The 27,374-nt window shown below is 40.6% G+C and overlaps 1 protein-coding gene across 1 annotated transcript in view; it reads left to right on the top strand.

The window, feature by feature from the left end:
- MEP1A (meprin A subunit alpha) overlaps nucleotides 1–27,054 on the top strand; it is a 37,134-nt gene extending 10,080 nt beyond the window's left edge. Inside the window, exons 6-14 of the mRNA XM_058553947.1 lie at nucleotides 5,249–5,366; nucleotides 8,937–9,112; nucleotides 13,469–13,690; nucleotides 14,902–15,051; nucleotides 18,299–18,514; nucleotides 22,024–22,497; nucleotides 23,728–23,901; nucleotides 24,427–24,727; nucleotides 26,864–27,054. Coding sequence (XP_058409930.1) covers nucleotides 5,249–5,366; nucleotides 8,937–9,112; nucleotides 13,469–13,690; nucleotides 14,902–15,051; nucleotides 18,299–18,514; nucleotides 22,024–22,497; nucleotides 23,728–23,901; nucleotides 24,427–24,727; nucleotides 26,864–27,020 — 1,988 coding nt within the window. The 3' untranslated portion in view covers nucleotides 27,021–27,054. The remainder of the gene's footprint in view (nucleotides 1–5,248; nucleotides 5,367–8,936; nucleotides 9,113–13,468; nucleotides 13,691–14,901; nucleotides 15,052–18,298; nucleotides 18,515–22,023; nucleotides 22,498–23,727; nucleotides 23,902–24,426; nucleotides 24,728–26,863) is intronic.
- Nucleotides 27,055–27,374: the final 320 nt, after the last annotated feature.

The following is a 27,374-nucleotide window of genomic DNA, read 5'->3' as shown; positions in this document are numbered from 1 at the left end:
GTCTTTTAAAGTAATTTATAAATTTGTAATTTATAAATTATATATAAATGTATATATTTATATATAAATTATATAAAGTATATTAAAAATTATATACAAATATATATTTAATAAATATATAAAATATGTATAGAATTACACATACAAAAATTTTATAAAATATATAGAAGTAATTTATAATTTTAAAGTAATTAATAAAAAAATAATCTTTATAGTTACTTCTATACTTGCAATTTCTGATGCTCTTCAATCCTCCTGTAGATCTGAATTCCTATCTGGTGTCATTTCTCTTCAGTCTGAAGAACTTCCTTTAGCATTTCTTGCAGAGCAAATCTGTTGGTGACAAATTCTCTTCTTTCTTCAAAACAGCCTCTATTTTGCCTTCATTTTTTTTTTTTTTTGGTGAGGATGGTCAGCCCTGAGCTAACGTCCATGCCAATCCTCCTCTTTTTTTCTGCTGAGGAAGACTGGCCCTGGGCTAACATCCATGTCCACCTTCCTCTACTTCATATGAGATGCCGCCACAGCATGGCTTGTCAAGCAGTGCCTCAGTGCGTGCCCGAGATCCAAACCCAGGCCACCAGCAGTGGAGCTCGAGCACCTAACCGCCACGCCATGGGGCCGTCCCCTGTTTTGCCTTCATTTTGAAGGATATTTTTACTGGAAATAGAATTTAGGTTGGCAGCTTTTTTCTTTCAGCATTTTAAAAGTTGTAATCCATTGTCTCTTTTCAACATTTTATTAAGAAAAATTTTAAATATACAAAAAGCTAAAAGTATTATAGTGAACACTCATATACTCACCACCTACATTTGCTTTATCTCATCTACCCATCCTGTTCATCCTTCCATCCATCTAGCAATCCATTCTATTTTTGGTGCATCTCAGAGTAATTTGCAGGTACCAATACGCTTTATCCCAAACACCTTAGCATGCATATCTTTAACTAGATTTCAATATTTGTTTATGGTTCTTTTTTACATAAAATGTACATAGAGTAAAATGCAGGAGTCTTATACGTACAGTTCAATGAGTTTTAAAATATTTATACATTTCTGTGATTTATATAATATATTTCATTTATACAATGTACAAACATTTATACAACTCCTATCAAGATATGGAGCATTTTTATCATCCCAGAAAGTTCTCTCTTGCTCCTTCATAGTTACGCTCACCCTTCCAGAAACAGCTACTCTTCTTTTTTGTTGTTGTTGTTTTAATCATAGATTAGTTTTGCCTGTTCTAGAATTTCATACAAATGGAAGCTTTTTTGATTAAGGCTTCTTTTATTCAGTAAAATGTTTTTGAGATGCATCAGTGTTGTTACGTGTATCAACAGTTTGTTTCATTTTATTACTGAGTGTCATTCCATTGTATGAATACAAGATATCACAGCTTGTTTAATCATCCTCCTGGTGATGGACTCCTGAATTGATTCTGTGTTTGGGCTATTATGAATAACACTACTATGAATATTCTTGTACATATCTTTTTTGAATATATGCTTTCATATTCATCTGTCTGGTGTAAATACCTAAGAGTGCAATTGCTGGGATTTAATATCGATGTAGGTTTACTGTTGGACCTCTTTCAAATGGCTTGTACCATTTTACACTTGCACAAACAATGAATAGAGTTTGTTTACTCCACATCCTTGCCAACATTTTGTGTTGCCATTCTTTTTAATTTTGGTGGGCATGTAGTGGTATTTTATTGTGGCTTTAGTTTGCATTTCCATGATGACTAATGATGTTGACCCCCTTTGCGTTTATTCATTGGTCATCTGTATATCTTCTCTTGTGAAATATTCATTCAAAGAGTTTACTCATTTTAAAAATCAAGTCATTTGTCTGTTTATTATTGAGTTGTAAGAGTTCTTTACATATTCTGGAGACAAGTCTTTTGTTGGATATGTATTTTGCAAATATTTTGCCCCAGTTACATCATCTCTGGTTTCCAGTGTTTACTGATGAGAGATTAGCTACTTTTCATATTGTTGTTCCCCTGTAGTAACATGTCTATTTTTCTTTGCCTGTTTTCAATATTTTCTCTTTCTGTTTGTTTTTTTAACATTTTGACTGTGATATGCTTATGTTGGTTTTCTTTGTGTTTATGCTGCTTAGGTTCACTAAGCTTTTTAGATCTGTAAGGTAATGTTTTAGATAACCAAATCTGAGAAATCTTGGGCCATTAGTTTCTCAAACATTTTTTCTGTGCTTCTCCTGTCCCTCAAAGACTAATTGTACATATGTTAGACTGCTTGGTATTTTTCCCATTGGTCACTAAAACTCTCTTTATTTTTCTCAATGTTTTTCTCTCTGACTCTTTTACCATCTCCAGTCTGCTATTAAACTCATCCAGTAAATTTTTCATTTTGGATATAATACTGATAGAATTTTCATTTGGTTCTTTTATATAATTTCCATTTCTCTGCAGAGATTCTTTGCATGTTCATATTTTTTCTTTAAATCCTTGAACAAATGTATAATAACACTTTAAAGTCTCTGTCTGTGAATTATAACATACAGGTCATCTTCAAGTCTGTTCTCATTCTACTGACTGCTTTTGCTGTTGTCTACAGATTACTCTTTTCTGTTTTTTCACAGGTTCAGTAATTTTGGGGTGTATATTAGACATTGTAGCTATTACATTGTAGAGATTTTATATTCTGTTATTTTCCTCTAACTAGTGTTAACTTTTGTTAGAGTAGTTAAATTACTGTTTGATCATATTGGATTTATGAAGGCTTTGTTTTGGTTTTGTCCTTAGTTCGAAGTAAATCCCTTAGTGCTGGGACATAGTCTTTACTCCTAAGACGCAACCTCTCTGGGGTTCCAGTGGAATGCCCGAGAGTTTTCTCAGCCCTTCTAATTGACATGACTCAAACTTCAAATTCTCTCCTCACTATGGTGGGCAGCAGCTGAGATATCTCTTCAATTTAATCAGCCTTCCCCCTGCTCCTTTCCACTAAGCTCCTTGGAGTCTTCTCCCATTCAGGCAAAGTTCATGGGTCAGACAAAAGATTGGAGAGGTGTTTATACACAGATTTTGGAACCACTAGCCCTCAGCCTCCCAATCAGTCATGGCTCTTTCCTTTGCAGGATTTCCTCCCTTGATTTTCAGCCACTCAGGCAATCCCAAACTCTTCCCTGTGATACATCAAGAAAATACAACCGCAGATTTATGCTTGAGTTCTCTCTTCCTTGCACTGAAAACATTGGGGGTGCCTGCATGCAAAAAGCTGTATAAATGTGAATCTTAACCAATAAAATTTCCTTCTTTGAAGAATAAATTCTCCTCCAGATTCTGCCTGTTTTAGCCATTTTCTAGGGCGTCAAAGAATTTATTTTCTTAATTTTTCCCAGAGTTTATCATTGTTATCTGCGGGAGGATTAGTCAGATTCAAGCTCCTCCACAATTAGCAGAATCAGAAACTCTCTCAAAGGATTCTTAGACTGAATGGAGTTAGCCTTCCTACGCTCATCCTCCAATATGTAGAGTCATTGGTGTCTGACCTTAACTCTTCTTATGTTGTTTGATCCAAGGTTAAAGAGGGCTAGTGGTGTTCAAAACTAACATGATTGTTTAAGACAGAGCTATGTAAAACTTACTAGGCCAGGGCAAAGTAAAGAATTAGGAATACAACAAGGCAAAAGATAAGCTCCTTCCTCTCAAGGAGCCAACAGTGTCCTGAGTGGATCAGACCTCCTACATAAAGAGAGCACACAAACATCAAGTGTGGCTTTCAGAGGAGGTGCACTCAGGGTTGGCTTCATGGTGAAGAAGGAGGCTTCATTTCCACTTTTTTTTCTTTTGAATGATGTTGGGACACTTTTTACAAAATTATTACAAGGTTGTTTAGTTCCTTTTCTACAACTTATTCAGGTGTGGGGAGGGCAGAAGAGCTGTGATTTTAAAATTAACCACTCTCAGAACTCCCACCATTTGGCTTGAGGATAGCAAAAGCAACCTAACCTTATAGACAGCTTGACTTTAGTATAATCAAACTTTTTTTTCTTACACTTTTGTGATGACCAAGCTGTCTTGTGTACATATCTTCTACTATAGATGTCACTAAGTAAGAGTAGGTAAAAGTCCATGAAAACCAGCCAGTAGGTTTAATGGATGATCTTGCTGTTATCTTGTTGTTTTCACGATTAATTTACTGATTATTTCAATGACTATTTCTTTAGTGACCTTGATATGATCTTATGACATCTGAACTGTGGAATCTCCAACTTGGTAGTTTGTTAAATGAAATAAGGGCCAAGAAAACATGAGATAAGGACTTGGTAAACTGCCAAGAATTATAAACTCTTTGAGAGAATGCACAAAATCAAATGTGCAAGAAATATAATTTTGTGTAACTTAGCTTGATTTTTAACTTAGAGACCTACCTTCAATGAGTTGATAGAAGAAAAAAATATACACACACAAAGTAAAACATAATCTCTGTTCCTCTGGAGTATGTTTCTTCTCCACCCCATCCTTGCCTTATGCAACACCAAGGTGTATGCATGTTAGATGAAAGAAAAGACGTTTGATCTTTGGTCATTGGTCCACACAGGTTATGAGAAAGCATCTATTGTTCTTACGCCTTCAAGCCCCAAACTTGGGTTACAGAAATCTTTTCTAAGGCTGTCTGCAGTGCTGCTTGTCTAGCTTTGCCATCTCCCCAGGGGTCTTGTAAGGAAGCAAGGTAAAATACCACATGGGCTCGTTATGCTTTCAGAACCCACAAACCTCTCTAAGCTCTGCTCTCTTCCTCCAGTACGAGGCGATGTTTTTTTAGACTGGAATAAGGAACACCATTCACACTGCTTCTCTCCAAGATACTTTACCTATTTATCCAGAAGACAGAAATGGCTTGCAGTCACTTCTGTCTTCTGCTCTGCCATGTGAGTCTCCTGAGGCAGTGCACTGAGAATCTCTGCATGAATGGGTAAACAGGAAAGGGAGAAAGTGGGAAAATTATTTTGTGATTTTATTCAGCCACACACACACACACACACACACAAGTGTATTTTTATTTTTTAGTTATATTTACATTACTTTTTTAAAGTATACACTTATTGTTTATATCCACAACTAATTTTTTAGTTTTCAAGGAATCTATTTACCACCAAAAACATCTATAATAGACCTCTGTGGATTTTATGCAGTGGCATGATTTTCTCTAAACTATGTTATGTATATTATCCTAGAGCTAAATAACGCTCATTGATATTTTTACTGATTTCTGCAGGGCTGAACGCCAAAGGAGCCATTCTCTATGCCTTTGAAATGTTCCGCCTCAAGTCCTGTGTGGATTTCAAGCCCTATGAAGGAGAGAGCTCGTATATCATCTTTCAGCAGTTTAGTGGGTTAGTATGAAATTTTAGAGTGTGAAAATCATGCATCCTTTGGTTTATAAAAAATGACACATCTCTTTCAAAGGCTAAAAGAAGAAATTGGAAAGAAACTAAAAGCAAAATCAAAATTTTCACTGTGGATTTTTAAATCACATAACGTTTTTAATGTATTATGTAGAGAGTGAGTTGTCTGGATACTTGTGGGCCCGAGGGAAATTTATCTTAATTCTTTTTCTAGGTTTAGGTCGTGTTTTAAATTACAGTAGTTTTTTCAAGTCAGGTTTATTAAAGTATAAATTACTTTATGGTACTATTTTATGGTACTATTTTAAATTATGGTACTCTGCCTGGATCTCTTGAAGAAGTTCTAGATGTAAATTTGCTTTTCACAGTTATTTATTTCCAAGAATAAATAAATGGTATATCAAGAAAGAAGCCCTTTTTTTCCAGTGGTGTTTATGTCAACCAACCTGGGTTGATGAGGTTGGGAAGTGAAGCTACCGTCTGCCCTGCCTCTATGTTTGTGTCTTCGAGCCCCGCCCGGAGGTATTTCTTCTCGCTGCATTTCCCATCACTGCCTCTAGGTGTCGCCTGGATTTGGTGGTTCAGTTCTGACGATGGGGTTTTTGTTAATCATGGATGGATAACAGAGACGAAGGAAGTTAGCACATGATTCAGGCTCTTAAGAAAAAGTATGCAACAATTAGCAGTGGGAAAAAAAGTAAAATTCTGATGACTACTTAGATACAAGTGCCTTACTTACCTTAGTTATTTTCTTAGCTCATAATTTTATTAAAAAAGAAATTTCTGAACACCTACTATATGCCAGGAAGCGTGCTAGTCTGTAGGTACAAAGAAGCATGAGACACAGTCTAGACTTCACAAGGTTTAGAGGCAGCAGGTGAGGGTGGTGGAGAAACAAGTAAATAGTTATAGTACGCTATGGTGAGTGTCGTGGGCTCTAGGAGGACAGAAGCAGGTATGAGGTGAAGCGTCAGGGAGAGCCAACCTGAGTGTTAGGGAGATGGAGAAGGGAGAGGACATCGAGGCAGAGGCGAGGAAAGGACAAACGCAGGGGTGGGAAGAGAGTGGGAGCAGGAGAGAAGTGGGGAGGAAGAAGAAGAAGAAGAGAGAAAGGGAAGAAGAAAGAGAAGAGAAGAGCGCAAACATGAGTAGAAATCTGGCTTACTTGGAGAATTCATTGAGGTCAGTATGTCTGAAGCTTTGCGTGTAAGGGGGCAGAATGATGAGTAACGGAGCCAGGACGATAAACAGGAGCCTGGCAATAGAGAATCCTGTGTAAGGGAATCTACTGTTTTGTGCAAGATTCATCATATGTTCAGTTTTCCGTTTTAGAAAGATTACTCTAGCAATAGTGGATAAAGAATTGAAGTTGAGGAAGACACATGGCAGGAGACCAATTAAAGGATATTCCAATCCTCCAGGAGAGAAGTGAAAGGGACCTACACTAAAGAAGAGGCAGTTGAAATACAGAAGAGGGAATAGATTTCAGAACTATGTAAGGAGGTGGACTTATTGGAACCTGGTGATTAGTTGATGTGAGGGATTAGAAAGAGAGAGGAATCAAGGATGTCTCCCAGATTTTTGATTTGGATGACTGGTGAGTAGTAACTTCATTCCCTGAGTTTGGAAATATTGCCAGAAGAGTTGCTTTAGAGATAAGACAGTGAATTTGTTTCTGGACATGTGCTTTATTGTTTGAAGTTCTGGTAGGTCATGAATGGAGGTTACCAATGGTATTTGGACAGTTTCTTCTTATGTGAAGGGAAAACATGTAAAGTATACCTCAGACCTTGCCAAGAACACAGATTGTAGAGGTCCTCTGCTTTTGACTTCCTCACCTTGTCCCTTGGCAATCTCTGAGCTTCCAGAAAGTCCCAAAGCCTTTAATCACTTATTAAAAATTTCAGGAATAAATTTCATTTTCTAAACACTTTTATTTCCATTTTTTAACTACTACTTTTTTTTTTGAAGTTGTCTCCCTTAAAAATAAAACAAAGTTGATCTGATTACCTTCCAAGAGTTGTCCCTTTTCCAGTAAAATTCTCTTGGCTTCTTTTCATTTTGCAACTCAGTCCCCAGGTACCTGATGAAGGGGTGGGCCAACTTGGAGGGACATTTTCTGTAAAACCTGAATCTGGGGGACTCGTATAGCCTGGGCCAGGAGGTGTCTCTGTTACATTTAAGTTAGGGGAAGTGAAAAGGAGGTAGTTTTGGAGAAGCGGCTGGACCAAAATGTCCCAAACACTTCAGGGCCTTGGTCCCCTGAAGCTGGAGGTTAGCTGAGCTCTTTCAGAAAGACAAGGCAGAAGATTCACAGAGTGGCAGAGTTACAGTATTTTTGCAACTTATACCTTTCTGTTAGAGAGAGATGTTAAAAAAAAAAAGATAATAAAGAAATAAATGCTTCCTCTGGATGGTGGATATCTTGCAGAGTAAACTCTGATTCGGTAATGAAATGCTACTGTCAGAGAGGTAAGGTGATCATGATGATGTTTGCACAGCTCGGTAAATTTACTAAAGATCACTGAATTGTATACTTAAAATTGATGAACTTTATGGTATGTAAATTATACCTTAATAAAGTTGTTAGAAAATAATTCAGATCCATCTTTGAATAGAAATCAAATCTATTAGCATTTGAAAATATTTGATGTTAGCAATCTCAGGGAAACAAGGGCAGGTAAGACAACATGAGTTTTACCAAGGAACTTGCAATTTGTTGGTTGTGTTTAGAACTATCGGCAGACGTCTTATCCTGCTGAGCACGGATTAGAGTCTAGATTCTTCTTCCTCACCTTAAAGCTGGTTAGGAGACAATTTGTGGGAAACTTTGAGTTTGCTAATAGCGGTGGAAAATTGGATTTATGAGAAAAGACAGAAACAGTTGGGGAAAAGAGGGCAAGAGTTTAACACCATGAGGAATTTAGAGTCTCTGCCAACAGTTTCTGAGTCCACTGTTTCCCGAGGGAAGGTACGTGTTCTCCTTCAGGAGTAAGCTGGGCAGCCTGCTCTGTGCTATCATCATGCTGCAGATCGGCTTACATCCAAAGAAATGGACTTGATTAACTCGCTTTTTTAAGGAAGTTCTTTTTCATGAGCATAAAACATATACCTGCTCATTAAAGAAAATTTGGAAATTCATTTAAGTATAAAGGAGAAAATTTATATCGACCACAGCCACCACTCAGAGACAACTTAATGTTGTGGTATAAAAGCAATAGCATTATTCTTTGGAATGCCTTATGGGTTTGTGAAGGTGAGGAAGAATGCCAATTTTTACTTCTTTCTACCTGATGCGTTATTAGGATTAATTTGCCTCTGCGTCTGTACCACTATTTTGGTGGACCATCACTTTTAAAGTCTGCATAACATTCCCTCCAGGGAATATTGCTTATTTAACCAGTCTCCTATGTTGAACCATTAGCCTACGAGAATACTATTGATAATTTCTTTTTTTCATTGAACTTAACTTCCTTCCAATTTGTGTTCTGGAATCTTCTGAATTACAACCTCTTAAGAATTCTCTAGAAGAAAATTTCCCTCTTCTCCTCTTTAAAGGTGCTGGTCTGAGGTTGGTGACCAACATGTGGGACAGAATATTTCCATTGGCCAGGGATGTGACTATAAGGCCATCATTGAACATGAGATCCTGCATGCTTTGGGATTTTACCATGAGCAGTCAAGGACTGACCGAGATGATTACGTGAACATCTGGTGGGATGAAATCATTTCAGGTGTGTATGAACCCAAGGTGGTTGGGTGGGATTTGCTAATATCTTTATCGCTTGCTGAGATCAACCCTGGGATGACCTGGCCAAATCTGTGTGTGGATGGGGGCTTCAGCTTCTCGAGTGGGAACACACAATAGGAAGAGGGTATGATTTCTTGGCTTCTCTTGTGGACTATACTGATCTAATCATAACTGATCCCAAATAAAGGTCTCAGGGAATGGTGTATGTTGGTTAACTCAATGTGAGGGTTAACTGAAAGTTAATGAGAAGGTTTTGCTTTGTTTCAGTGTTTTTGCTGAAAATCTATCTAAAATGCTGTGTATTTTCCTGTCTTAGTGAGTCAAGTGAATTAAGTCTCTGAGGATGTCGGGGTCATTTCTCCGGATGTGAAATCTTATGTAGCTCTAGGAGACTCCATGAGGTTTAGCTGACTGTAAGATGACTTTAAAACACACTCAAGACTTTTTTTGGTGCTTTACCAAGTCAATGATAGGTTTTAAAAAAACAAAACAAAACAACAGAAATGAATACTTTTATCTGAAATTGTACCCCTAATTATGCTAATTCTGGCTAATAGTCTGAGTTCTAGTTAATCAAAATGTTCTGGTCCTTTCTTTCTCTTTCCTGAGCACCGCTCTTCTGCCCCCAGCCTATACTATGCAAAGGATGACCAGTTTTATTTCACATATTATTATGCAGTTGTGTTATTCTCACAATTTCCATGTTCTTTAGTTTTGTTAGACTTCCCTGGACACTACCCTCCTTAATTGTTTGCGGAACTAAGTCGAGTGTTTTCGAGCACACTAAAACATTATTTGTCGAATACTTTCCCAGTGTGCTGGGGGAAAAGTCAATGCCGTGTTTCTGAAAACATCTAATTTTTAATTAGAAATTAGTTTAGGGAGCGGAAAAGCATTATTTTTGGCAGTAATAGATTAATGAAATTTTAGTATATCAGAAATGCCTTTATTATCACACGTGGTTTTTGTAAGGCAAATAATTGCGTTGTAATTATCTGTTTTATTTGGATCCCAATATCATATATGGATTCATATACTGTAGTGTATCTCTAATAATTTTACCTTTAGGGACTTGGAAGAACTGGCCATATTTTAAAATTAAATATGAATCCCAAAAGACTTCTGCCTGAACTAGCTCATTTTGGAGTGAGGTGGATCAATGGTTCTCACGTGAGTTAGAGGTGGGGATGGCTGATCATATCAAAATCACCTATGGGTTTCTCAGTCTCTGTTCATCCCAGTACCTCATAGTCTGATATTCCTGTGAATATGGAGTGCTGGCGAAAGGAGGAAACTGTGTGGTTTGTAAGCCTAATACATCACCAGAATTAGACCTACACACACACTTCTACCCCTCCGACCATCCAACCACTGAGCTAGATGCCAAGTCATTTCTTCTTTGCCTCCCAGTCCAATCTTGAGAAGTCTTAGAGAGTATTCACTCAGATATGAAATAACAGATAAAAATTTAATGTATTTGTCTTCCAGTGGTAATAGCTGGGTCTGTGTAGAGGGGAAAGGAGAGAGGGGGTCATAGGTCAAAGATCAAATCTCTGCTTGTGAGACTCAGGGCACTCTTAGACTTTGTCTATATTTGCCTAGAGGCTTGAATTTCTTACCTTCCAGTATACATACTTGCCTCTGCTGAAAATTACACGAGGAAGTGGAAAACATCCACATTTTTAAGTATTGAAGAACACAATGCTTAGTGCTTTTCAGATGGTTTTAGGTCAAATGAGGTTCCCTTTCTCAGAGGGAGCCGACACATTTCGCCAGGGTAGTTTGCAGACTTGCTTCAGTCCTGGGTTGAGCATGGGTTACTCAACACATTTGCTCATCACCTGTCTGTATTTTCATCAGGCATAATTCCATATCTCTAAATTGCCTGCAATCACTGGAGAATGGTTCTCAAATGAGACATCAAATACAATAAAATCATAAGCAAGGTCAGTATTATTGCTCAGGGTAATTTATGACTTTTTTTGCATCTCGTCTTCAGATGACAATCTTATTGCTTAACCTAAGAACATACTGTACTGGCAGTGTACTTCTCTCCCCAAATCCGTCTCCATTTGTTAAGTCAGAATTGTGTTTTCTGGATCTGTTTCCTCCCATTAAGGAAGAAATTCAACTTCTGAAGTCTAGGAGGGTTCTGCAACTACAGCCCATGGGCCATATCCACTTGCTTTTGTAAACAAAGTTTTGTGGGAACACAGCCATGCCCATTTGTTTATGTATTGTCCGTGGCTGCTTTTGTGCTACGTGGCAGAGTTGAGTAGCTGTGACAGAGACCATATGACCTGCAAAGCCAAAAATATTTGCTATCTGACCCTTTACACAAAAGGTTTGCCGACTGACCTCTGGTTTACAAGACCGCTCCGTCTTCAAGGCTCTCAGCTGTGAGTTTGCCTGAAGGCAGGACCATGCCTGTTCTATTCACTGCCGGGGCCACCTCCTACCTAGCACAGCTTCCAGTATATTTTAGGCATGACAAAAATGTGTTGAATAAATTTTTTAAAATTATTCAAAACATTAATGGGGTAAAGCATTCTGGTAAGAATCCTTGAATAATAATGAATAAAATAATCTATTCTAACTTGATGATTTTATTGAAAGTTAAAGAAAACACATCCAGTGAGTTGAAAGTGCTTTGCTTAAGCTGCCACCAAGAGTCACCAGGAGATTCCAGACCCAAGCCCCAGCCCTCACACCACCTTGAAGCTCTTTATAATTCTACCCCTCAAATGACATCCTAGGACCAAATGATCTGGAAGGAGTTACTTTCCTCCTTCTCTGTTTGGGTCATTTATTTCTTTCAGTCCCGTCCCACCTACGAAAATGCTTTGATCCCTATCCCCATAAAATCCCCACGAGGTGGGAGGATGCAAGATCAGTCTTCTCATTTTATAGTTAGAGCAAGGTCTTGCTCCAAGGGCTTCATTGGCTTTTCCAAACGCATTTGGAGACTCTGTCTGGCACATGCTGGACCCTCACGAGGTTGCCCCACACTTCTTCAATTCTAAATGTACCCACGTTGAAGTCTTTGAAAGATGGTTACATTTTCTTTTCTCTAATTGTTAAAAACAACTGGATGGGAGCTAGAGAGGAGAAGAACACGAGGACGGGAAGTTAGCGGAAGAGTTATGAGCATTCTCATTCAATTTTTTTTGTGTGTGTGTGAGGAAGATCAGCCCTGAGCTAACATCCATGCCAATCCTCCTCTTTTTGCTGAGGAAAACTAGCTCTGAGCTAACATCTATTGCCAATCCTCCTCCTTTTTTTTTCCCCAAAGCCCCAGTAGATAGTTGTATGTCATAGTTGCATATCCTGCTAGTTGCTGTATGTGGGACTCAGCCTCAGCATGGCTGGACAAGCGGTGCCTTGGTGTGCGCCCGGGATCCGAACCCCGGGCCGCCAGTATCGGAGCGTGCGCACTTAACTGCTAAGCCACAGGGCTGGCCCCTCTCATTCAGTTTTCCTGTCACTGCCCAAGAAGGAAATTAAAAATCTGTGAACTTCCCATTATTGCAGCTGAAACAGTACATTCCCGGTGGCTAGCAGGTGAAAAGAGCATCTGTCCAGCTTCTCATTTCAGCATTCCACATTGCAATACATATTAGCTCACTTGCACTAATCTCGTGAAAATGGTTTCCTTTTCTATTTTGATAGGAAAATAAATTTTCTTCTTCCTATTTTATTTTTGTCTCCATGGGGCTATTTCTGGAACAGAAGAGTATGAGCCTTGATTGACAGGATGCCCTTTTCTTGCCAGCTGCTTACCTTTCCCTCTGCCCCTCAGATTACCTTTCTCTAACCCGTGGAAGAACTGGCCAGGTACAGCTCTTGGTGGCTGAGGTACTTGACTATTAGCAAGATGTGTCAATCCTGAATATTTTCCTGAATTCACAAATTCTTGCCATTTGGAATATCTGCCTCCACTTGGATATTTTATCTTCTCTTTCTGAAAGTCTTATACATATACATTCACACAGATATATAATGAATCTTCTATTTCAATAAACACATACATTAAATAATATATAATGTGTATATATTTATATATTAATTATAACATGTATTTTTATACTCATTATAATAATTTTATATACTATTATATAATATATTAATATCATAGTATTAATCAGTTAATAGTGATTAATATGTATTAATTTTATATACCTTATGCTAACTATAAATACATTAAATATGTAAATACATTTAAATCAAAGATACATTGTCTCCCTTTTTTTTTTGATCTCTGCTTGAGAACCTGGTCAAAGAGGGTAGGACAGGGGAAATGATGTGACCGAACAGGACCTGTGGACTCTCTCCCTGACAGGATACGAGCACAACTTTGACACCTATGATGATGACATCATCACAGACCTCAACACGCCCTATGATTACGAGTCTGTGATGCACTACGGGCCTTACTCATTTAACAAGAATGCAAGTGTCCCTACCATTACAGCCAAGATCCCTGAGTTTGACTCCATCATCGGGCAGCGCCTGGATTTCAGTGCCATCGATTTGGAGAGGCTAAACCGAATGTATAACTGCAGTGAGTACCTCTGGGTATGAGGACTGGGTATACGAGTCCCCACAGAGAGTCCTCCAACCTTATCGATTTCCTATACATTTCTTTTCCTCTTCGTTTGTGTTATAGTTAAGGGAAATGAACAAACTACATAGCCCTAGTTTCTCTGTCTCTGGAGTAGAAAAAATTACAACACCCACCTCATAGGATGGTTATGAAAATCAATTGTGTGGTTGTGTTTTGTAAAGTGAAAGTATTGGGCCAATGTAAGGAGCTGTAGTTGTCTCACTTCTTTAGCTTCCTTTTGAAGGATGCTTCACTATGTAAAGCTCAGGGTCGGTGATAGGCTTGAAGGTGTTTTGTATCTTGCCAAATTCTTTACCCAGGTTAGTTGTTCCTAGAGTAACCTAATGCTCTGGGACAGCATATTTTCTCAGATGACCCCATGTTGGAGGAGGTCATAGAAAGGATGTGATCACCGGTTGACCTTTGAGCTAGACCTGGGCACTCTGAGGCTTCTCACCCCTCCCCTGTCCTTAAAGTGTACAATACACCCACCATTCCCACAGCCAGAGCCATTTTCAAGGACGCAGCCTTGAGAGAGCAATGTGTTGTTGAGACCGTGTGGATGGTATATGTTACTGAACCCAGTCAAGGCCTCTATATAAACCTTCAAGAATCTAGTGGGTGAGTGTGGAGATCTACTCATCATGAGGCTCCCAAGACAAGACTCATGTGTAAGTTCCCTTGCTTATTAAACCTGCCACCTACCAATCTGGAGTGGTCTGCCTCTTTCTTCAGTCTCTCCCTGCCTTGCATCAGATCTCAACTGGGAAACTCCCACAGTTGTGAACCAACAACCCGCTAGTCTTCAGAGACACATTGTTTAATTCTGTTCAGTATGTATGTACAGAAGACCTACTAAATACAAAGCCCGGTATCTAGGTACCTCGTTCTTGATCTAAAGGAGTTCATGGTTGGCATTTACATACCAAAGCATGATTCTCTTTATCATGTGACTCTGTGATTCTGTGAGGTAGGTAGGGCTGCATATATGTTGGCAAGTTTAAGATCTAATGGATGAGAGTAGGATTTGCATTTGCGAAAAAGTCAAGACAATGAAAGGCTCATGATTCTACTGTATGTGAACAATGAGGTCTTAGGTACTCAGATATTAAGTATTTGAAATGAGATGACTTAACTTTTTAACCAGGTGACAAAAATATCATTTGCAGCCACAACGCACACCCTTTTGGATCACTGTGCATTTGAGAAGACAAACATCTGTGGGATGATTCAGGGTACCAGAGACGATGCTGACTGGGTCCATGAGGACAGCACTCAGCCTGGACAAGTGGATCACACCTTGGTGGGACAATGTACAGGTTGGTGAAGGTAGAACATGAACACATTGAGTTGGTTCACCAGGTTCAACTAGGTGATGACTGTCAGCATGTTTTGCCTCCATTGGAATGCTAGTTATTAAACCTGGAAGTCTGAAAAGGACAAAGAACATTTCTCATATCTTATTTATTAACTCAATAAAAAGAATTCAGGTTCTGGGCATGCAAAAGAAATATGCATGTAAGCAATGATGAAACTGATACAGACAAATGGTTGATCAGACATGACTTTGCAAATAAGGGTGATGTATCTAGAGCAGTGCCCTCCATAGAACTATAATGCAAGCCACATATGTAATGTCAAATTTTCTAACAGCCACATGAAAAAGAAACAAAGAAAATTCTCTTTAAAAATATATTTTATCGGGGCCGGCCCTGTGGCGTAGGGGTTAAGTGCGCGTGCTCCGCTGCTGGCAGCCCGGGTTCAGATCCCGGGCGTGCACCGACATACTGCTTGTCAGGCCATGCTGTGGTGGCGTCCCTAGAGGAAGATGGGCATGGATGTTAGCTCAGGGCCGGTCTTCCTCAGCAAAAAGAGGAGGATTGGCAGATGTTAGCTCAGGGCTGATCTTCCTCACAAAAAAATATATATGTATATTTTATCTAACCCACTATATCCAAAATATTTCAACATGTAATCAATATTAAAATTATTAATGAGATACTCCACACTTCTGTATACTAGGTATTTGAAATCTGGTGTGCATTTTACCCTTCCAGCACATCTTGGTTTGGACTGGCTACAATTCAAGTGCCCAAAAGCCACATGTTTTGTAGCTGCCGTATTGGCTAGCGCAGCTTCAGATAGTTCAAAGATGGTTTGTGTGGTGAAAAAGCCATCAAGTCAGACAGACCTGGGTTTGAAATCGGGCTCCACCACTTGCTACCTGTGACCACAGGAAGTTGTTTTTATTGCTACTTTTTAAGTCTTTGCTTTTACAAGCCTCTCTGACCATCAAGAAATTGATACTTAACAGTGAGGATGGAAGGAGATAATGCATGCAGAGCTTCCAGCTGCAGACCAGCAACTTCACTCCGTAGTTTTTCCCCATGTTCTGTTTCTCTCCAGAGGTTCCATTTATTTTTTATTTCTATTTTGACAGCCTTTTATTATGTGCCTGTCATTGAAATCATCTCAACCCTATTTGGAAGCAGGTGGGGTTATAGATTATAATTGATTTTTTTTTTCTTTTGGTGAGGAAGATTGGCCCTGAGCTAACATGTACCAATCTTCCTCTATTTTGCATGTGGGATGCTACCACAGCATGGCTTGATGAGTGGTGTATAGGTCCGTGCCCAAGATCCAAACCCTCGAACTCCCGGCTGCAGAAGCAGAGCATGCAAATTTAACCACTACGCCCCCTGGCTGGCCCCTATAATTGCTTTTTAAAGACTGGACTATTATGAAGTCCTTTAGTCTATGCCTGTGTGAGAGTTGGTTGGAGTTCCTTCATAGAAGGAACCCACCTTGTCACTCAGATCCCAGGTCACCAGGGAAAAGAATATCAGAGGTCATAAAACATTACCACTGTTCCTCTGGCCCTTGCGAAGGGTGAAAGTCTCTGTCACACATCAGATTATTAAAGATATAATCTTAAGTGTCCAAAGGGTGATCCAAGCCTGAAGTTCTCTCTAAATTTCCATCATAGCTTTTATTCCAATCTCTCCTGTGAGATTGCTGCTAGGCTAATATACAATTTCCAGCGAAACAGAAAGGTGATCTTCATGTGAGAGGAACCTGCTGGAACAATGTTCTAGCACCTTAATAGGAAAGGAAAGAATCACACCCCAGAAGAGACATCTAGAAAAGCTTTATCAGGTTACTTTGACCAGCCATTATGCTTCTTCCACAGGAGGCACTTGATGGGACCGTGTTCCCTCTGCTAGAGAGCACTGGCATTGTTTAGCAGATGCATAGACTTGAAGAGCTTGAAGGATAGATTTCCCATTCGAAATCCAGAGAGATGAAGAACACCTAGTTAGTGGCAGAGCCAGGGCAAGAATTCAGGTCTCCTGACTCCCAGGCCTGAGTTGTTGGACTTTCACTTCCCATTTCCAAGTCCACTTGGGTGGAATTCCTGAGCAAAGACCACCCGGAGACCTTATTAGCCGTGTGAGTTCTTGTTTTCTTTAAGCCAAGCACTCAGTAATTCATAATGCAGAGGTCTCAGGCTACTAAGTTCAAGTATTGAGAAGAACATGCGAGAAAATATAATTTTTCCAGGTGTAACATTAGAGCTCTTATGATAGTTTTAAGCTTTGTGGAAAGCTTATTTAAGCATTGATGCTCTTTACCAACAAGGAAGGCACACACCCTGTGTGTGAGGCAGGATGGAGCAGAGAAGCATGTTGCCACAATATCTAGAACTGTACTAGACACTAACTTCATCTTTACTTTGAGAAATGTTTCGAGTGGAGCATTTGGTAAGAGATTGAGTACTGGAGCAAGTTTAAATGGCTTCTTTACATGCAAGACCTGTTCATTGCGCTTGACTTTGGAAAGTGTGCTGGTTTTCCAAGTGATGTATCCGTATAGGTGCCAACTTGTTTTTGGAGAGAGAGTTTTGAGATTTCTGACTTGGGCAAAACCAAGCTCTGGCACAAATGTAGCACCTCCCCCCTCTTTTTCAGTGTTCTTTCAAAGATTTCTTTACATTCAGGAGAAATCCTCAGTTAGTCCCTAGTATGCCTTGAATGCCCCTTCTTATGACATGGTAAAGATGATTCTTTACCACTGATAATACACCCAGTTATTAGGCTAGAAACAGGTAAAATTGAACCTTTATCATTGTGAATATTTAAACCCCAATTCCTAAACCTTTGATCCCACAGTTTCTTATACAACTAGGAGGCTAGCTCTTCCTCGGAGTGAGTCTCTAGTTTAAACAATGACATCGGTGAGGAAAATGGAATTCATCTCACAGATGCTAAATTCCATCAAACTTTACTTGAAGCCTGTATTTCCTTAAGTTGGAGGTACACATTTCACAAGCTTGGGAACAAAGACAGTCAAAAGCAGAGCTGGGTTACGGCTTTAGCCAGCGAGTCTGTTCGTGGAGAAAAACAGAATATTTACTGACAAACAACCTTCTTTTTGTTTTCCCCAGAAGAGTTCTAGCTTTTGTTTCCTGGAAATGGCTGTTCACATTTTCACTTGGCCGGGTCGAGGGTACCCGGGGTCGAGGGTGTGGGCAGCCAGAGATGGGACGTTGGGGTGCTCTCTCCATAGGTGCCGGCTACTTCATGCACCTCAGCACCAGCTCAGGGTCGGCAGAAGAGGCAGCCCTGCTGGAGTCTAGGATTCTTTACCCAAAGAGGAATCAGCAGTGCCTGCAGTTTTTCTACAAAATGACAGGAAGCCCTTCAGATAGACTCGTCGTCTGGGTCAGGAGGGATGACAGCACGGGCAACGTTCGAAAGCTGGTCAAGGTGAAGACCTTTCAAGGTACTTGGAGGCATCCGTGCAAGGACTGGTTTGGCTTAAAATCTGAGATCCTGATCCTCTCCTTTCCCTTCCCCTCCCTTTTCCCCCTTCGCCCCTCCCTTCTCCTTCTCCTCCTCCCACTCTGCTTCCTCCTCTGTCTCTGCTTCCTCCCTTGTCCTCCACCTCCCTTCTTCCTCTTCTAAATGCATAATGTCTGGCATGTTTCAACCACTCAAGGAATGTTTTTACCCCTCAGAAATTAGAAGCAGCATCCAGGGTTTAGATGAGGCTGAAATACACTTTGGTAAGAAGCCAATCAGAATATATAAATTCAGTTTTCACTAGAACTTTGGAGAAAGCGAGAGCAGAGAAAATTGATGACTCAGGGGTGCAGTTTGGAACGTAAAAGGGAAGCAGGGATTAACGCTGCTGGAGACCATAAGTCTTTCGGTGTCTGTTTCACACAACCAAATGATACCGTTATTTAATTCACTGAAGTAACTTGAAGCCTACTTGTGAAGTTGATGGGAAATAAGCCATTTGTATATATTAGTTCCATTATCATCATTTACGTATTCCTAAGTGATACTTTCTGTATTTCTATAAGAGATTCAGCATGAAAACCTTAAAATGCTACGGTAAGCAGTTGGATGTGAGGGTAGTCTGGCTGTAAATCAAGATGCAAGGTTATAAAGCTAAGTATTTACATTCTTTTGTTGTGGTGGTGGTTCATTCATGAGTACGAAAAGAGAGACATGCTTTCCTATTTTTCCATTCAACAAAGAATTTCTCAGTTAAGATGAGTCCCAATAAAGGAAGCATTCTTTGTGAACGTCTAGATGAAGCCGCTGCTCTTGAAGGGTGGCAGCTTCCTTAGAGGCCATTTATAAGAACAGGTGCCCAATTGCCTCCCCCGGGCCACTCTGTGGGCTCCCTGGGAACAGAAAGGGTTTTGAGGGGTTCACTTTTCTGGCTGAAATGTACAGAGCATCTTTATCAAATGGAGGGATGACAGCTAGGTGCCCTTTAAGAGTTGAGAATTTGCTGTTACCAAGGATTGGAAATATTTAATGAGACAATGAATTAGAGTCTCAATAATATTGATGGGATCTATTATTGCTCGCTTTCATATAAAGCTTCAATATTATCCTCGTAAGCATAAAATCAACCAAGCAAACTTCTCATGCTTTCTTAGTTCCTTACACAGCTATGCTTTGAGTTCCACTGAATTCAAAGTGTGTCTCTGTAAGTTCCCTGGAAGTGTCATATGAATGGATTTTTTTTTTTGGTGAGGAAGATCAGCCCTGAGCTAACATCCATGCCAATCCTCCTCTTTTTGCTGAGGAAGACCGGCTCTGAGCTAACATCTATTGCCAATCCTCTTCCTTTTTTTCCCCAAAGCCCCAGTAGATAGTTGTATGTCATAGTTGCACGTCCTTCTAGTTGCTGTATGTGGGACACGGCCTCAGCATGGCCGGAGAAGTGGTGCGTCGGTGCATGCCCGGGATCCAAACCCGGGCCGCCAGTAGCGGAGTGAGCACACTTAGCCACTAAGCCACAGGGCCGGCCCCTGAATGGATTTTTAAAGTAGTACATTCTGATACTGACTTGTTGATGACACTTTTGTAAAAGTTTAGTTGAATGTCATTTAGTCTTCATGTGTTATTCAACTTAAGAGAGTTGCAACTGTTTTTGAATAGCTTTTGACTTTTGCAAAATGTATTTTTTAACCAAAATGCTTACATACAAAATATGTGTTTCTGTGTGTGTATGTATATATGTATGCTTATATGCCAACTTACATGCAAAATTCTTACACACAAATATGCATATGTACACACACACACACACACTTATGTTTTTAGTGAGGCCAGGATCCCCTTAAGGATGACAATTCTGAACTAACAGGGATGAGCTTTGTCTTCTCAAACAATCTCAGTACCGTTTATTGCCTGCCTGATTCACAGCTGCTCTGTGGGAGCATGTAAATGGAACCTTCTTAATGACTTTGTAGAAGAGTCACTGCCCATCTGGTAATGGCCCCTCAGGTCTTCCTCTCAGTACTGTGTTCCCACATTTCAACCTCATGGTCAACCCATATGAAGAAAAAAAAGCACTTAGTCATTAGCAAGAAAGGGATTCTTGTTCTCTTTTCAGAATTCCCATGATCTATAACTCTGCTGATTAAGTAGTTCAAATCTTATGTATCTGTCCCTATTCTGGACTTTCTGACACCATTACATTTCAAGTCCACGTGGCCTCCACTTGGCTGCACTCCTGTCCCCAGGAGATGGCAGTTAGATCAGTTCGTATGTTATAGACATGGTCGCTATACCTTCTCCATCTCTCTCCTATGTGTACATGTAACCCGACTACACAGGCCACAACCAGCTCCACCTCAGGAAAAAACCTTGTTAGACCTGTCCCTTGGAGACAATCACCGAGAACAGAGGGAGATAAAAGGGCTCTTCAGTTTTGGGGAAAGTACAGCTCTGTAAGTAGATTACCAGTTACAACACACAGAAAGAGGATAAAAGACCCTTTCAAAGCCCTCTGGTCAATTGTATTTCAGGTTAAACTTCTGTAACACTCATCTGTGTGGATTCATTTTAGGCAGCATCGTTCCCTCTTGTGATGTCACATGTTTCTTCTCCTCTCTCAGCCCTAGGGCACACCCTGGGCACAATCCCGAAGATCTTTGGGGAACTCTGAGTTGCTGGCCTGGCAGCTTCTTCTCCCCAGACGCTCCAGCTCCTTTCTGGCTTCTTATGCTGTCCAGCCCGGGGTCTCATGATCTAGAACAAGCTTCTCCCTCCTACCTAAGCTCTTTAGTCAAAATTTCCACTTCCCCTTCAGTTTCAGGAAAAAAGCAGGTAGATCTAATTTTCACTGCACTGTGCGTATCTAGATAGTGGTAACTCTATTGGGATTATTTGTTTTTTAAAAGAGGAGGGATCTCCTACTTGGTGGAATTTCAGATAATATGAGGAAGATAAAAAATTGGATGTTAGAGAATGAGTCAGTTTTGTGCAGAGGAGATCCAGCTGGTCTTGCAAGTTATCTACTCTAGAGCCTGCCATATATCTCTCTGGCATTAAGTCGTTGCTCGGACTCTATGAAATTGCCATTATTTGACTTTTGGCTTACAAAATGACTATTTTATATGGTTCAGCCTAATTCTTGGGTATTCAGGTCTAACATTTGGAGGTGAGGTGCATTTAGGCCATCAAACCCAGGAGGAAACCCAGAACCTGTGGAATTAAATGATAATGGAAAACAAATTCATGATTAAGTTGGAATGCGAATTTTAAAATGTCATAATGTGTCATTTTTTTTAGCTATTTTCCCTTAGTAGATATGTCACTTTGGAAAAGTCCCTTAACCAGTTTATAACAGTACCTGTCTCCTAGGGCCGTTGTGAGGACTACATGAGATGATTCATGGAAAGCCCTTGGCATGGTACCAGGCTCAGAGTAAGTGCTCAATAACTGTTGGCCACAGTTGTCACCCTCCTTATTCTGTGTCCTCAGGAGACAGTGACCAAAATTGGAAAATTGCCCATGTGACACTCAGCGAGGAAAAGAAGTTTCGCTACCTTTTCCAGGGCACAAAAGGTGATCCCCAGAACTCGAATGGGGGAATTTACCTGGATGACATCACTCTGACGGAAACCGCCTGCCCCACAGGGGTTTGGACAGTACGGAATTTCTCCCAGGTCCTTCAAAACACGGTTAAAGGGGACAGCCTCCTGAGCCCTCGATTCTATAATTCAGAGGGATACGGTTTTGGGTTGACCTTATACCCTCATGGTGCAATAAGCTCCAGTAGCTCTGGCTACACAGGACTTGCATTTCACCTATGCAGTGGGGAGAATGATGCTATCCTGGAGTGGCCAGCGGAAAACAGACAAGTGATAATGACAATACTTGACCAGGAACCCGATGTCAGGAATAGAATGTCCTCAAGCATGGTGTTCACTACCTCAACGTCCCAGACATCTTCAGGTAGGTGGTTGTAAGATCTGCCCCTCAACCTGGAAGGGCCAACAGACGTGATTCTTCTCTGCATAAGAGAGATTAATGCTCCTCTCCGTTAACATTTCCTCTGTGGGCTTATCAACAACGCAGCCACGTTGGAGCATTAAGTTAAAATTTTCAATGTCATCTTGTCTTCCTTATCTTTTCTGAATTCATTCATCAAGCATCTTTTAAGGACTTGCAATATGTCAAACTCTATGCTAGCCACTTAGAATAAAAGCAAATCAGACAGCTTCTCCTTTACGGAGCTCAGTCTAAATGAGAAGACAGATACTGCTAACCATTTATCAAATACTCAGGATTTGCTTGGCTCTGTGCAGAACTAATGCACTGACTCCTAAAATATTGTTACCACCCCAAAAGGGGGTTTGTCTGCCTGCCGCAAGACATGCCAATAGTCAAGAGGTAAGGTAGTTGGAGAGAAAGGACTATTTATTACAGCTTGCTAGCAAGGGGGAAGATGGCCAACTAATGTCCAAAAAAACCCATCTTTCCAAGATTACAGGCCAGTTATATAGGGGGCTGGTCTCCAGGTGGGGGCAGACATCTAATCTTAGTTCCTGATAGTCTTTTGTTTTACTTGATATGCATCAGATACTGGGGCAACACCCTATACCCTGATCTTTCAGTTGTCATTGATGACAGCTATCAGCATAGACTCTCTGCCCAGGGGTCATCACATTCCTAAGAAAACCAAAGAACAAAGGCATCAACTTACAACAGCTGGGAGGGGCCGTAAAACCTATAGAGCATGTCTGAGTTAGTTAAACAGAGGTCATTCAAAGTTACAATAGGGTTTCTTTTCTACGATATGGCTTCCCTTATGTCAACCTTGTGTTGAGCTGGTATCAATATTACTGATCATCAGTATGTTCATGAAACAAACTTGCATCGATAAAGAAATGGGCAGACTATTTTTTTTTCAAATAAAGAGCCTTGAGCCTTAAGCCTGTAGATGTTCCTCCCTCTTCTTTGAGGAGGTCACTCAGGAGTGGACAATTGACCATTCAGAGCTGTGGTTCTCTGCGTCTCCACCCTTCCAATTCTGAGTTTTAATTCTCCCGGAAAGAGTAATTAACCTGATTTTTTCCAACATAATTTTTTCTGAATAACAAAGCTCTATATACTCATTAAAGACAAATTGGAAAGTGAAGTATAATGACATAACGTGATTTGATGCTACCTATAACTTTGCAGCAATAAATAACTCCGTCATCTGGGACAGGCCATCCGCTGTGGGATCCTATTATGACGACTGTGATTGTTTTAGAAGCATCGGTTGGGGCTGGAGTAGTTTCATCTCCCACCAAATGCTAACAAGGAGGAATTTTCTTAAAAATGATGACCTTATACTTCTTGTGGATTTTGAAGGTACTTTTGCTGGTCTTCCTGAATAAATAATCCTATGCTTTGGGTGTTCTACTGATTTTGCACTGATTTTTAAACAATTCATGGAGGCTGGGGGTATTTTTTGAGGACTAGCTTGAAAAAAAAGATGTGTTCTAAGAGAACCACATTTTACTCTATTGCTCAAGAATTCACATCTTTACTTTAACTTTCCTTGGGAGAAACTAAAATGTTATTGTCACCTTTTTCGATAATTTATCAAACATGACAGTTCACTGACTTCAATCTAGTTTCAATCAGTCTATTTATGCTTACTTTGTGCTTCTTTTTTCAAGTTAAATAAATAAAAATGTGATTGGACTACTTTAAAAATAAAAATAGCCAGCATTATGAGACTCAGCTGGATTCAAAGCCACTTTTCCATGTCACTAAAGGTGATGTCCATGAGGGATAGAGGTGGCCCAGGGAACTTTCTCCATAAGTGGAAGTGAAGTGTATTCAGATATTAATTGTAGATCTTCCTCACCATCCTTTGTCCGTTTCCTCAAGATATCACCCACCTTAGCCAGACTGAAGTTCAGACTACTGGAAGAAGTGTGATTTCCCAAGGCCTCATTCTCCAAGGCCAGGAGCAGCAGGCCTCAGAAGAAGGCTCAGAAAAGGCCTTGTTAGAGGAAGCCCTACCTGGCAGCCTGGGCCAGGAGCAGCCCAGCCGACGGAAGCGGTCAGTGGAGAACACGGGCCCCCTGGAGGACCACAACTGGCCACAGTACTTCAGAGACCCGTGTGACCCAAACCCGTGCCAAAATGAAGGCATCTGTATGAACGTGAAGGGGGTGGCGAGCTGCAGGTAGGCTCTGTGGCCGGGGGAGGCAGGTGGTGGGGCAGCAGACGTGAGCCGATTATTTGTGTAACCCTGGTAATAGGCGCTGCTTTCAGGTTGGGGCAAAGACCCCATCAGATGGTCTACTGGATGTGGCTGTCCCTGACTCCACAAGGCTGTGCCCTGAGTCAGTGGGCTTATGCTGTCAGGGCAGAGCAGGGGTCTTGCCAGGGCAGAGGGGTCCCAAATCACCTGTCTCATGACTTTTATCCCTTTCCCACCTGTGGGGCATTGTCAACCACATCTTCAATCCTGTTAGGATTTCAAACTCCACCGCAGTGCTCAGAAAAGACCCAGAGCTTTTAGCCGAAGGACTTTCTACTCCATGACCTGCCACAGGGGGACTCAGGACCAAGCTTCCACCTTCACTGACTGCTGATGTTATCTTTGGTTGTTAATTATTATTTTTATTGTCCAATAGTTCTGTTGTACTATTATTATAGTTATATTTTCAATAATAGTAATAAGAATATCTGATAATTTTACTGTTTGCTATGTGTCATAAGCTCTCCTGAGCAGTATACATGCACGATCTAAGTTATTCCCCACAGTCACCCTATGACATAAGGGTCCTTCTTATCCCCATTTAGTATATTAGGAAGTTGAAGCTTAGAGAGGTTAAGTAATTTGTCTAAAATACCCGGATGGTAAATACTGGAGCTGGAACTTCCATCCAGTTCTGTCTGTCTGCACGACTCACTATGTTTAATAGTTCTTTTTATAATGTTTGCCATTTGCTTAAAAATATTTCATAAAAAGATGTATGTGACGACAGAAGCATCAGTTACATTTGACAGAATAGCAACAGACGGAGAAACCACTCTGCTTGGCTCAAAATATCTATATTTCATCTGAGTTCTTTTCGATCTCCACTCTCTTTCTTCTTTTTTAACTTTTATTTGAAGCAATTTTGGATTTAAGGATACATTGCAAAAATACTACAGAGTTCTCTTATCCTAATGTTAGCATCTTACATAACCAAAGCACAACTAGCAAAGCCAAGAAATGAACATTAACTAAACTAAATACTATTAGCAAGTATTAACTAAACTACAGATCTTATTTAGATTTCCCAGTTTTTCCAGAAAACATCAGTTTTCTGTTCTAGGATCCAATTCTGGACCCCACATTACATTTAGTTGTCATGTTGTCTGGTTTTCTCCAATTTCTCTAAGACTAGAGAATATAATCAAACTCTTTTTGGAGGGACTGGGCCAGAAAAAATTGAACAATTCTTACTATTACTCACTGGTTTTTAAGAAGCCAATTCCTAGACTAGAGATGAGACTTTTAAAGGTAAAATAGTTCCAGGATTCATAAAAGGAGGCTTTGACTTTTAATCATCTCATTCTGCTCTGTGAGTAGACTCTGTGATAGGAACATTGTTCGAAACAAAGGCTAGAATTGTTCTAATGGAAGGGATGAAACACTGCACTCAATGCCTTGTTTCTGAGATTAGTTGATCTCTATACCAAATAACATTTAAAAAAAGGAACACCAGCGCATAGCCATTGTGTGCCAGCTGTGTGCAAAACACCACGTGATAGACACAATGTGCTCATTATCTACGAGAACTTCAGGCCAACCTGCGAGATAGGTGACAGTATGCTCATCTGACGGTAACATTTTAATTGATACTGTCTAGAAGTTTCCAAGCTCCAGCTAATCCACTGAGTCAGACTCGATCTGGAGAATTTCCCCTATGGCTTATAGTCTGAGCCAGTGTCAGGCGACATGTTCTTTGAGTGCCCCAGACCTTTCTTCTGGACGTTGCACATGGTGGGCAAGAGTGCAGAGTCTGGAGACAGACCTCCGGGGATTAGACTTCAAGTGTGAAACACTTACGAACCATGTGACCTTGAGCAAGTTATTTAACCTTTCTGTGAAATGAGGATGATGAGAATGACCTGGTAGTAACGACCACCTCAAAGGGTGGTTACAGGATTCACTTAACTGACTCATATAAAGCACTTTGAATGGGGCCAGGCACGTGGAACCGCTCGGGAAGTGTTTGCCGCCATTATTGCCGTGTTGGTGCTTGTCACCGGGAAGCGCTCGAGGCTCAGGTGGGTCTCACACTCCCTCTGTGTCCTGTTCCCCCAGGTGCATCTCCGATCACACCTTCTTCTACACAGGGGAGCGCTGTCAGGCCACACAGGTGCACGGCAGCATCCTGGGCCTGATGGTTGGAGGCATGGCCAGCGTGGTCTTCTTGACCTTCGCCATCATCTTCCTCCTTCCCCGAAGGCCATGGCAGTGACCCACCTGCTGACATGGGCCAAACCGCAGAAGCACCTCCTCCACTCAGACCGGTTTGGAGTGGTTCCTATGAGCCTTGCCTTGAATAAGCCTCTGAGGACCAAGGCCATCAGCCTCGTGTGTGACCATAATTGTTTTTCTTCCCTGCTATGGTTCTGTTACCCTGTGACATGCTCAGAATGTATCTAGTGTGGCCTGTGACAACATTCATTGCACTTCTTTGTAAATCACTTATCCAATCGTCTGTCTTTCCCATAGACTGTAAGCTCCACGTGGTCAGGTCCTCACTTACCACACTAGCCCCAGGGCTGGAAGCATGCCCAGCTGGCGCGTGTGGGCTCTCAATACGAGTGAA

This window comes from Diceros bicornis, chromosome 14 (genome assembly GCF_020826845.1).
Source record: "Diceros bicornis minor isolate mBicDic1 chromosome 14, mDicBic1.mat.cur, whole genome shotgun sequence".
Classification (NCBI taxonomy): domain Eukaryota; kingdom Metazoa; phylum Chordata; class Mammalia; order Perissodactyla; family Rhinocerotidae; genus Diceros; species Diceros bicornis.
The sequence above is the reverse complement of the archived record's forward strand: the minus strand, read 5'-3'. Positions and strand labels throughout refer to the sequence as shown.